General features: G+C 40.0%; 1 protein-coding gene across 1 annotated transcript in view; it reads left to right on the top strand.

The window, feature by feature from the left end:
• The window catches only part of LOC310867954 (nuclear receptor-binding protein 2-like), a 75,511-nt gene extending 63,972 nt beyond the window's left edge, over positions 1–11,539 (top strand). The window contains exons 9-18 of the mRNA XM_083778132.1: positions 1,065–1,120; positions 1,807–1,902; positions 2,121–2,253; positions 5,954–6,056; positions 6,351–6,401; positions 6,998–7,130; positions 7,696–7,749; positions 7,840–7,903; positions 7,984–8,039; positions 9,220–11,539. Coding sequence (XP_083634258.1) covers positions 1,065–1,120; positions 1,807–1,902; positions 2,121–2,253; positions 5,954–6,056; positions 6,351–6,401; positions 6,998–7,130; positions 7,696–7,749; positions 7,840–7,903; positions 7,984–8,039; positions 9,220–9,306 — 833 coding nt within the window. The 3' untranslated portion in view covers positions 9,307–11,539. The remainder of the gene's footprint in view (positions 1–1,064; positions 1,121–1,806; positions 1,903–2,120; positions 2,254–5,953; positions 6,057–6,350; positions 6,402–6,997; positions 7,131–7,695; positions 7,750–7,839; positions 7,904–7,983; positions 8,040–9,219) is intronic.
• The last annotated feature ends 1,806 nt before the right edge of the window (positions 11,540–13,345 follow it).

Genomic DNA, 13,345 nt, shown 5'->3' on the forward strand with positions numbered 1-13,345 from the left:
TCAGGTTTCTAGCTGTTGTTGTCATAACACTGGGTTCGTTGTCACCATAATCACCCATTCTATCTGTTTCTTTCAATCGCCTGTATCTCCTATTCCTTGTCCCAGATGGCATTTTTGGTCAAAACAAGGTTTATTCCACGGCAGGGAGTCGGTGCTGTGAAGCATTTCACTGCACTCGGTTATCTCCGTTTGATACACAGGACCTGACCACGCATCGTCCAACTTGCTAGTATAAGATCAACACCGGAAGTCTGGAAATGTGGCTTTTCAAAATAAGATGTGAACTGGGAAAAATGCTGGCGTGAATTATATCATTATTTGTCAATAAATGATAACCCTGGCTGTAAGTGTTAATGGCACTTCTTGTCTCGATTAAAATAAGCACAGAATCTTTATCAAAACAAAGGAGTGCCTTTAATAACTGTTCCATTATGTTTAACCAGAAAGAGTCAAGACATAATTCACCCAGACCATACATGGGCAACTGGCGGCCCGGAGGCCACATGCAGCCTTCACCTTCACTTAATGTGTCCTGCAGGTTAATATTCGAATACTGATTATTGATTTCAGCTGTTACAATTCCAAACATGACCCGCTTTATTTACTTCAGTCTATATTAGTAGCTTAATGACAAAAAATGGTATTGTCTTTTTTAAGTCCAATGCATTTGTATTTAAGTTCATAAAGTTAGCATCAGTAAACTAAATGCATTTGAAAAAAGAAAAAATACTATTCAGGATTCCAATAAAAGAAGAGCAAAATTAGCAGATCTACAAGCTCAAAACGAGTCGCAGTGTGATGCGTTTTGCGCTTGCAGATAGCCTATTTTTGTTACTTTTGTGTGACACAAAGTAGGGCATTAATTACGGGGGGAAAAAATAATACAGAGACAAGAGGTTTTTGCCCGACAGACACTGTATGCAATGTGGTCCTCTTTAGTGAGTGTGGAATTATAGTGGCCCTCTCCATCATCAAAGTTGCCCAACCCCTGATCTAAAACACACTCAACAACCTAAAACATACGCAACAACATATGGATGTAATCTCTGTGTTTGTGTCACTAGTTGCTGATGATGATTATGCCATTGACATCTTCTCCTTCGGGATCTGTGCTCTAGAGGTGAGAGAAACATACAATGCTTAGTTTGTGTAACTATTCTCATCATTCTTTTGTGTGTTTGCTATTTGGGGTATATGAGTGAGTGTTTCGGTGTGCATTTATTTGTTTACTGCTTATCTTTTGCCTGTGACAAATGTGGTTATTAAAAACATAATATTAACACATTTTTGTTTCACCTCCACTTTGAAAACCTTTGCTATAAAATAATATTTTGGCAGTGTGGCAGAAGTGTAGCCGTCTAGAACAAGGTTTCAGGCTACAATCCTCCAAAATAATTATATTTGAACTGGGGACCCCCCCCCCCCCCCCCCCCGACAAGCAGTCAAGCACTTGGAAGTGTAGGCATTACATTTAATTACACACAGATATATATATATATATATATATTATGCGTTGTGAGCTTGCAGTTCGAGCTTGTAGATCTGTGTGTGTGTGTGTGTGTGTGTGTGTGTGTGTGTGTGTGTGTGTGTGTGTGTGTGTGTGTGTGTGTGTGTGTGTGTGTGTGTGAGAGAGAGAGAGAGCTAATCTTGCAAACCACTAGTCAGAGTAAATGTTTCGTGTAGGCCAGATTGAAGTACCAACACAAATTATTATTATTATGTTTAATAATAATAATAAGGTATTATTATTATTACATTATGTTTTATACTTTTTGAAATATGAAGCGTGTATTTGTGTCTCACTAGATGGCGGTGTTAGAGATCCAGGCTAATGGAGATGCTGCTGTGTCCAAGGAGGCTATCGCCCATGCAGGACAGTCCCTGGATGATCCTCTCATGAGAGTGAGTCTATATAATATAGATCTATCTATATTATAGATAGACTGGACTAGCACCAGTGGGGGGGAAACTACTTGCATTGCATGTTTTACTTTAAGCGAACGTATCAATACTGTAATGTACTGTAGAAATACTCTGTTACAAGTAAAAGTCCGGAAATTAAATAGTATTGGCATCAAAATGTACTTAAAGTACAAAAAGTGAGGTCTTGTTTCCCACAGGAGTTCACAGGGTCGTGTGTGCGTCAAGATGCCAAGCAGCGTCCCACCGCTCATGACCTTCTGTTCCACCGCGTGCTGTTTGAAGTCCACTCTCTGAAGCTGCTCGCAGCCCACTGTTTCATCAACAACCAGTGTAAGTTTAACCATGAAAAAGGGGTGGGGGGAGAGGGGGGGGGGGGGGGGAATCGACCCTCGGTTCTCTAGGTATTGTCTGTTGAAAATAGCATGTCTCCCCAAAAACGGAGAGGAAAATTGTTCAAAATACAGAAGCAGAGAAAAAGAAAATTGTCCAAATTCAATAACATGGAGAGAACAAAAAGCTGTATTTTGTTACACTGAGTCAAATGGTGACTCATAGGTTAGTGAAGAGCACCTCAGAGGTTAGCGAAGAGTGCCATTTTTTAAAAACCCACTGGACTTTGGAAAAAGAAATCATGTCAAAACATGTGATTGGCAGTGAATGAGTTTAACAACCAGTGTGAGTTTCTCACCTCCCAGCGTGCCACACAGGTGTCAACTCATCAACTTAAGTGTTAATTGATAGCCCATCACAGTATGCTACTGCACATATGTCGGAGATAATCGAGGCTAATTCCCTCCTGGTTTGTACGCTACTACACATACAGTATTGTTGCTGCCGGGCTAACCTCGGTACCCAGGCTTTTATTTTTGTTCGCATTTGGCTCGAAAATGAAAGCCTGGAGGAACGAGACACATTTCCTGGTCTAGGAGTGGGATTGAACTACAGTGCAGATGGCATCACGTGAAATATGGTGACGCTGTTTTCTACCAGGGAGGGTATGGGAGGGAGAGAGGGGCGGAGGGGGGCAGGGCCCAGGGGTGGGCGCTCAGCTCGGTGAACCGATATTACACAGCGCTTGCTCCATGCACTACCTGCCCCTCTATACCAGAAAGCACCCTGCCTGGGCCAGGCCACTGTCAGGCTGAAACTTCTCATCTCCATATTTTACCTTTTTATGTTTTTTTTGTAAAATGAATGCCCTACTTGATTTGGAATTGGAATCACAAAAGTAGCAGTTCGACAAGCTCAAAACTACTGTACGATACCAGAGGCTAATTTCCTCCTAGTTTGACTCCACAGAGTGCATGATTTAACCGCACACCTCAGTGGCCATGGCCACTTACTAACGATTATCATATTCAATATGCTTTTTGGATAGAAACCGTGTGTTGGCAGTTGGTACTATCTTCATCCACCTTGAAATAGGTTGTACCTAACTACTGGCAAGTGGGGATAAGACCAGTGACCTAGAAACGAGTTGCAATTGAGTCAGTCGGCTAACTATAGTCACATCTGTTAGACACGCACGCACGCACGCACACGAGTACACACTGACTGACTGACTGACAGGCAGTCAGTTGGGAGACCTATACCGATCCCTGTGGGGAAGTTCATGTGTCACTGCACCAATAGCAGTAAGCATAATAACAGGATTAATAGGTTCAGGTAAAAGTAGAGAATATAAGATTTAAGAGTCGCCAAATGCTCTGGAGTCAGTTTGCTTAAATAACAATGAATTATGTGTATTCATTATTTTTGAAGGTGTGTGATTCTGTCCTTTTTCCAGGAAAGAAGCCAGGTACTGGGTTTCTTAATATCCGCTATATTAGTCACAGACAGTCACGATATTTAATATCGAAGCCTGGGACACTCAGGGCTGGATTTTGAATATGCGTTTTACAATGGGGTAATACATAAATTGCCCTCGCTCTGCGCACATTCGTATTATGAAAGGCATATCGGCCCGTGTTGAACGCACACACATATGGCATACGGCGTTCCTGAATATTTTAGCATTGTGGGAGTGTCCATATGTTAATTATTTTCGCTTTGCGCAATTTGCTATTAAGCCCCTTGACCTAAAAACACTCAGCGCATAACGATTAGACGTGGGTCTGACCACCTCATAAACGCAAAAAGCACTGTTTGATTGTACACTTGAGCGGCTCTGGGAGGCTGCTAGAGTGTTGCCATGTCTGTTTATTATAAGCGGCTTCTTTTTCTGTAAAGTTGCTTGTAAATATTGGTAGTTGTACTATTTGTGGTTGCTTTTCTTGTTTCTAAAGTGGTTATTTGGGCTTTTCTCCTAATGTTGTTTAAACCAGTGATCCTCACACAGCACATTCCCATGTCAAGGATCCCCAGATGAATGCATTTGCCCAACTAAGGACGGCTAATCCAAAAATTTAATTAAAGTTTTCCAAGATTACTTTTGAAAATAGCAGATCTATACCAGCTCACAATGCATCACATTCATTCATTAAAACTATGAACTCTGACTGCAGGGGGATATATATAATGATCATTATAACAATGTGCAAGAACATATTTAAAAAGAAGGAAGAACTTTATATTTGTGGACAATCAAAATATGTTTTTTTATTTTAATGTGGTGTCATTAAAATTAATCTGGATATGGCAGACTCACTATCTAGAAAATAAAAACATGGCACTTCATTTAAAATAGGTTACAGACCCCTGTTATATGCGCTTATTTTTATAGACCTATTTACTTGTTTCTATGAGACATGGCAACAGCCTCTTTTGCGTCTTTTTTTTTGTAAAATGTTGAGATTAGAAACGGCCATAATTCTTTCATTTCTCAACCTTAAAAATAAATAAAAACATCTCCATAATCCGTGGGAAATTTGCTTTCATATGCTGTATCACACCCGATTCAAGTCTTCTTCAATAAAATGCTAAGAGCGAAGACCATATACCATCGGGGCCACAGGCACAGCATTAAGCATTCAACTCATTCCTTCATCATGACTTGAATGAAATAAAATATAATAAACGTTATTTTACTGGTGTTTTTCAATAGAAACAAATTATTTTGAGGCATAAAGGTGACAGCATGCAGTGCAATAGGAATAATTAACTCAAATGTGACAAAGTCATGTCATGTCTTCTATGGTGCCAGCCTGAAGAAATGTAATACCACGATCCCCAAAGTGCGCATTCCGTATGTGACATCAGCTGACTGGTAAAGAGAATAGTACGGACATGTTGATTGGGTACGTCTCAAACACGCCTTAAACACACCCATGACTAATTCAAGGCCGTTTTGCGCAATCCACGGGGTGTCGAAAGCGCTTCTTAACATGCCCAAAATTGCAATATGACATACAACACGCCCCCAGCTCATAAAACTGTATGTATTACCCCATTGTAAAACGCATCTTCAAAATCCAGCCCTCAATGTTTTAACATGATAATATTACATTTGAATCTGACAGCAAGTTGGACAAAAATTGACCGAAGTGGTATTGTATGTCTGGCTTATAAGGTCTGATACCCCAGTGTTGATTTCGACCAGCATTCAAACAAGTGTAAAATCTGGCATTACGACCCCATCAAGGCCTGCCAAAATACATATTTGCAGACATGGGGTCCTCAACTAGAAATGCTGAAGGTCCACAAATCATTTTTGAATAAGACCATGGTCCAGTCTCATGCGCATGACATGCCGGCCCATAATACACAGGCACACACGCACGTCGGTCCACATTCAGAGTGTTAATTGCGTTGCTCGGCATTGAGTGAATACAACAGAGAATTCCACTCGCGGTCGCAGTGATTTTTTTCTTCTCTTTATACTATAATTTCTCCAGGGTCCGCAGAGAGGTGTGCCGCAGTCCGGTGTTGGACCGCGGTCCGCCTGTTGAGGACCACTGAACTAGACCAATACTAAAACATTTCAGATGACTGAAATATGACAACAACTAAATGAAAATGTATTCAAAAGACTATGACTAAAACAAAAAAAACTAAATTGCTGTTAAAATACACACACTCTGTCCCTCTCCAGATCTGCTTCCTGAGAACTGTGTGGAGGAGTGTACCAAGGGTTTTGACTACAATGCTGTCATGGCAGAGATCAAGCATGTCGACAGGCCAGGAGCCCAGCTTAAGTAAATAAATTACATTTAACACATTTTTTTATTAGATGTACCGGTGCCAGTTTGGGAAAAGCTACCGATACTGCTTAGAAATGCTGGTATTCAATTGAAATTGAAATTGACTGGACTTGCTGGGTGTTCAAAATCCGGTTGTTAGGCTACTTTATTTTTTTGCGGGCCGTGGGGCGGGCAGGTCGTTGATTAATATATTGTTTTGCGGGGCCCGCGCATCACTACTGTGAATAGTCTGTCTATAATGTGTCAAATACAACCCTCATGCCGTGGATTATCTCCAATATCCTACAGATATTCACACGTGTCGCCGCTGGAGCTTGACAAGTTCCTCGAGGACGTCAAGTAAGTGCGTTTGCTTTTTATTAACTCTGCCAGGCTGGATGGCCAGAGATTAGAAGCCCGTTGGGCTTCTTGCCTCGTCCTGGCACTTTTTACCTTTTATATGTTGTGTTTTATTTGTCATTTCGTTTTTATATTGTGCTAAATAAAGCAAATTGGCCCAGGCGGTGGCATAACCGTCTGGGCACCTGACTGGTAATCCAGTCGCAGTGTGCCGCGGGTTCGACTCCCGAGCCCGACACGGCCTTTACTGCATGTCTTCCCCCATCTCTCCCGTTTCCTGTCAGCCTACTGTCTGTCCCTTCAAAAAACCAATAAAAAGGCGTAAGCCGCAAAAAAAAATATCTTTAATAAAGCAAATTGAACCAACTTAGAGGTCAAAGTTTAACAACAATGTGTCGATCCTAAGATCCAGCGTGCATGCCCTGAGCTATATGGTCCGCTCTGAATATATATATATTTTTTACCTCTACCACTCGTTGTTAGATATACTAAAATCAGATTACGGTAAGAAAAGAGCTGGTCCTGAATTGTCCTTTAAGTAAAAGTATGTGAGTAGATTTTCTACCACTACAGAGTTGCGCTCTTCTTCTCCTCAGGAACGGGATTTACCCCTTGATGAATTTCCTGTCCACGCGGCAACACGTTCCCCGGGCCTTGTCCCTGTCCCAGGAGCACGTTGAGACTGTGAAGTCTCCCACGCCTGAGCCCCAACAAACTGAGACCAGGAAGGTCAGTGTCCCTGGCAGCACTTTTTCATTTAGTCTTCCGAGTAAAATGTCATTTCGTTTTGGTCATATTTTTTGTCATCCGACTGAAATGTTTGTTTAGTTTTACTAAATTATATATCGTAATATTTTAGTTGACTAAATCTACAGTTGATTTTGTCATTTTACACTTGGTTGCGGATAGCCGATCTACAAGCTCACAACTCGTCGCAGTCCGACGCGTTGTAAACTTGTAGATCTGCTATTTTTGATGATTGATAGGCCAGAGGGTGTCGGCAAGCCTTAATAGAGGGTAGACACTATCCCTCATGCTAAACTTCTAGACTTGCTAAGACATACTAAATGACAATCCTAATATTATTTCCAACCCTCTCCCCCAAACAATTTACCAGGAGCTAACACTGTACAATGATAGAAAGTCAATAACACAATCTTTGTCATGCACAACACATACACAGTAATATTGGATGCGTTTTATATCCAATTAATTCTTGTTTTTCTTAAATTACTCCTCTGGGTCTGTTGTGTTCTCAATATCGTGTTGACATTTTTTTTGTCTGAACTTGCAGGTTGTTCAGATGCACTGTAACTTGGAAACAACTGAAGATGGGACCAGAACTCATGTGAGCTCCACACTTGGATAATATGGCGATAAAACATAATCGTCACATAATAACTTAATATAATAAAACCTATTGTGCTTTCTCCCCTAGCTCTCTCTGTTTCTGAAGATGGATGACAAACTCCATCGACAACTTAGCTGTGACATCCTTCCAAGTCAGTTGACAGACACGGAACATTATAGATGTTTATTAAAAAAGGCATTCTGTTTGTTCATTTTCAATATGTTCTTTCAGCTGACAGCTCCAAAGACCTTGCCAGTGAACTGGTTCACTACGCCTTTATAACTGAGGTACATGCCAACAGATTTTTCACAGGAATTGAGCGCTCGTAACCACTTTCAACCTGGCATTTGTTTAAAAGCAAAAATGACAAGAAATGGAAGATCTACAAGCTCACAACGCACCGTGAGCTTGTAGATCAGCAATGTTTTGCTATTCAATCAATGTACAATGAAGTAAATGCCTGGGGCTTAGGTGGTTAAAGAGTGAGAGGTGAGTGTTTTGAAACGCTGCACTCATTCGGATGCTGTCAATGCACTGAATCGGAAATTATTATTAATACTAATAATAATAATAATAACTTCATGTATATGGCACTTTTTAAAACATGCGTTACAAAGTGCTGAACAGTTTAAATAACATCATATCATAACAGTCAAATATAAGAGTACGGTAAAATAAAACGGTTTAAAAAGTCTATGTAAATAACATACTGAACAAGAAATGTAGTTGTGCCAAGCAATAAAACACAATTGGTAAAAGAAAAGCATACCAAAAGCATACATTATCACGTTTAATCAGACTATTGATTGATCTAAGTAGGTGAGATACTCAACCTACCGACGAGCTCAGTAGGTGTTTTGTCGTTATGTGGGTTGACGATGGCTCCTTTTTGTGTCCGATAAAGTATAGTTTTTGACCGCGATGGAGGCGCGCTGTCTCAAGCGAACTTGAGCCACGAGACGCACCACTGAGTGAGTTGCCGTGCCGAACGTTGTGAAGTTCGCTTGGGCCGACTCAGAATAGTAAATCATGTTTTGGGGCGAGAGCATTTGCCCCAACTGCTACTGGCCCACAGAATAACAACAAAGCACCTACTGGTAGCCAGGTCAGTATCTCAACTTCTTAGACGAATCAATAGTCTGATTAAACGTGATAACGTCCTTATTTAATTATTTCTCCAGACTGTTTTCCAACTATCCTTGGGATTGTGGGTGGGGGAGGGTGGGATAGGGGATTGAGTTTTTTATTTATTTTTTTATTATGTCTGTTTAATACTTGCCCCTGGGCTTCTGTTATCAAATCTGAATAAAAAGATTTTGAAAAGAAAAAGAAAAGAAACGTATTATTATTATTATTATTATTGTCCCATTCGAAGCCGCCGACTGAAAGCCAGAGGCTGTTCTGAAACCTGTTTTGGGGAACAACAAACGCAGTGAACTAGTGTACCTGTGTTCTCCTCCCGTCTAGGAGGACTTTGAGAAGCTGGCCGGGTTCCTGGAAGATGCCATGTGCAAACACCAGGTCAAAACTCTAGCCTCCGGGACCACACAATGAGGAGAGGATCACCACAGCTGCAGGTCCCACAGAGAGAGAGAGAGAGGGATAAAGAGAGCGAGTGGGCCCAGCGCCCATTGACCACTCAACAGAGCAAGCGAAATGGAGAGCAGCCGCCTGGATCAGCTGGAGCGGGCCCTGTGGGGGGGGATGAGGGGGACAGAGGTAGAAGAATGCTTGGCCATGATTGTCACTGAATCATCCTATTGCTGGAGGTACAGGCCATAAGGACTGAGGAAGGAACCAGCACCTCTGGTTGAACTGCAGGCATCATGGCTGTGTTCGGCAGTGGGATGTTGACAACCCACCTCCCCCCGCCTAAAAAGGCCTGTCATGCCTTAAGCTGTCTTGACAAATTTAGTCCAAAATAATTCCACTATTCACAGTTGAGTATGATTATTTCATTCATTTTCATTCAGATTTCAAATATAACAGCTATGTTTTTTTTTATCTTTCTGAAAGGGTCATTTGTATTACACATGCATTTGTACATTGCACTTTGATTTGATGTTAAAATGTCAACAACACATAATAATTTCTAAATCTTTTTAAAAATATATATATTGTATATTATTAGCCCTAATAGTTTATTTACGTTCTTAGAAACGCTTGCTCTTTCTTTTTAAGAATCCATCCATCAACATGCACTCGTAATGCTAACCACACAACACACATAAACTTTATTTATTTCTACTTTAACTGTCAGCCACAAGAACATCAACCTGTTCATTGTTTTCATTCTCACAATAACGTGCAGAATAACGGACTGTAGCACCCTTTGGTTAAAGGCTACTAGATAATGCCTATCTTCAAGCCTGTAGTGCTCTTAAGGGGTTTCCCTGTGAAAGTGTTCTGAAAGCCAAAGACTTGTAAAAGTGCCTGGGATGGCAACCTACATGGGACAAAAGACCCAATTGAAAAAAGAAAAAAGCATTGTAGAGAACCTTTGTGTTTCAGATTTATACTTTGTCGCACAGTCATGTGGTTCAGTGGTTCACAATCTTTGGGATCCCCGCATGATTTGAGGGGGTCTCCAGATGACAGTATAGTGACAATTTATTTACTTTTGAGACGTTTTTTTAATACCTAAAAAAGAAAGAAGAAGAAAAAAGACCATTTCTCATTTTCTGCATCAAAAGCAATCAACAAACTATAAAAACTGGTCAAACCTTTGCCAAATTGTCAAATATCATAAGAAAGAGGCAAACATTGTTGGCATTGTGAGCTTGTAGATCTGCTATTCTCACAATATTTATCTGTGGAACAATGCTAAACAAAATGTAAAGCCTCCTCAACTGGAGGCTGAGTGGGTCAGGGTGGAGGGGTCCCCATCTCAAATACTATTTTGGGGGGGTCATGGCCTAAAAAGGTTGAGAACCACTAGTTCCACTAGTTTCCTGATAAATGGTTGTCAACATGACACCTCGCCAAAAATAGTTACAAGAATCTCTGTGTACGTTGAGTGCGAAGTATACATTAGACTTAGCACTCCTCCAGGCAGACTTTTAGATTTCTAATAACATTTTCGTTCCTTCTGTTTTCTATGAACGCACAAAGTTGGCCTGTGTGAATGTGAAGATGTAAAGGCTATGAGCCTAATATATACTTTGTTACATGACTGTCTCCCACTCTGACAATAACTCATTTTGAGCTGAGCTGAGCATCGCCATTGTACAACAAAGTATAAATTAGGCTTTACATTGAGTAAAATACAGTATCTATTATGAGCTGCAGCTACTGTATATTGAACTTTATATTGATTTATTGATTGGTTGAATACTTTATTAACAGTTAATAAACTGTACAGAAGTACAGTTATACAATAATGTAAAAAATAGGGCTGGGACTTTAACTGATTAATTTCAATTCTTTAATTACAGTAAAAATAGCACGATTAAAATAATTAACACATTTCAATCGCACTTACTTTTTGCACCACAAAACCTCTCACTGGACGAAGTTCCGGCATACCAACAATATCAACCAACAGACAATAAACCTCAGTTCACGTAAGGAGAGAAGGGGCCGATCAGATCGCTTTGCTTGGGCCAGTGCATGGGAACTTTCCTATACCAAAATACATTTTATTTAAAAGAAAACTAATAAATATTAATTACAAATGAATTAATTAATTACAAAGCCGATTTCTTTTTATCGAGTCCCAGCCCCTACAGTTGTTAAATGTAAAAAAAAAGGATAACGCAAAAAGCCCTGAGGGCTTGTTTCCATTAGCCTGGCTAAAGCCTGGCTGAAACATAGCCTGGCCAGGCCAGGCTATGTTTCAGCCTGGCTAAAGCCTGGCTGAAACATAGCCTGGCCAGGCCAGGCTATGTTTCCATTGTAGTCCTTCTGATATCTGGATTTTATTAGAGGATGAACGATTCTGCATCACAAACAATTTTAAGAACCCCAGCTCTTCCATAACACGTCTTTGAATTAACAAGACGTGGTGGAAAAGGTGGTTACAATGTGATATATTAAAATTAATAGTGAAAATGACTACCGGTATATTGTTATTGCTCATGTTATTGACAAAAACCTATTTTTAACCTTATATCAAATGCCTTCTAAAGACTGTGAAAGCAAAGAAAAAAAGACTTTTTGATGGATTATTTGATGTTCTATACATGTCTGTGGGTGTCTTAAAAGGGAAAATCAACCCAAAATGTATTATATATTTATATTTTTTGTCCTTTAGTTGCCTGTGTGATCAGAAATTTATTATTGTTCTTAAAATATTTAGCCGTTTCCAATTATGTTAATTTTAGACATTTAAAATAAATGAAAAATGTATCTTCATACAAAATTATAGGCTATTGAATGTGTTCAGACTCCACAGCAGCACGTCATTCCAAATCCAGCAGGGCCCAAAGAGAACCTTTGAATTGGAAGTCCTTGAATGAGTTGAATGAATTGAACTAAGTTTGCACTCAACAACATTAAACATGTAACATATTGGTAAAAGATATTTCTCTGCTTTAGTAGATTTTCTTGTCAGTTGATTTTTAACATTGAAGACTATTACTATTTGGGTAGATTTTTCCTCAATGGATAACACTGGTGAGTACAAACGAATGGTGATTTTGTTGTCATGCTAAGAATCTTCAGCAGTGAATGTGTATTCATCAGACTCTTAAACCACATCGCAATTTTTTAGGTCTGTAAAGTTGCAGTTGCCACTCCTGTATAGCCATTGCTGTATAACTCAATATACTCTGTCATTTGTCAAGCCTTCTATCAGCCTGTCTATCTCTTAAACAAGGGGGAGCCCTTAATTCTCCCTGCCATAAGGCCGTGGTGTACATATTTGTTTGTGGATAAAGGGGTTAACTTTGAGCAAAGTTTGAATGCTAAAGATGCATGTCTTAATAGTTTGAACTCATTACAATTTTTACTTTTTCAATATTGCCTTTATCATTGTCAGTTCCATATGGGACCTGAGCAAAGAAAATGAATGTTTTGACTGTGCAAAGACTAAAATACATCCATATCGGTCTAATTTTGTGTTGTCAACAATCTTATTTTCTTTTTTCCCAGTGAATCTGTTGAATGAAACCTTGGCTTTGGGTGTGTTCTACTTAACCCTCTGTTGAATATTGTAGCTACTGCTATTAAAGACATGACAATAAATCATTATGTGACATGCTGACTATGCCTGCAAATGCTTCTGATTCATTCTACACATTTTAACAATGTATGTACACACACACACACACACACACACACACACACACACACACAATGTACTCACTCAATTAGTACATGTAGGATAGCCCCTCTGCCTGTACCTGGGGGAGTGGAAAGCTGAGAGTTCCAGAATGTCCTATTATGGTGGGCCATTTGAATGTACTGCATTCATTTGGGTGGGATTGGCTCAGAGTAGAAGACGGAGTACAGCAACTTGCAATGGGCCTGGTCTACAAGATATGCTACACCTCGTTCTAACTATGTACCTGTCTCAAACTATGGTAGGCCTACTTCAAAAACATCAAATCACGTTCAACCCAGATTTGGCACAAACAAGGTGTTGAGATGTCAT

This window comes from Protomyctophum parallelum (genome assembly GCF_964188405.1).
Source record: "Protomyctophum parallelum genome assembly, chromosome: 12".
Taxonomy (NCBI): Eukaryota; Metazoa; Chordata; class Actinopteri; order Myctophiformes; family Myctophidae; genus Protomyctophum; species Protomyctophum parallelum.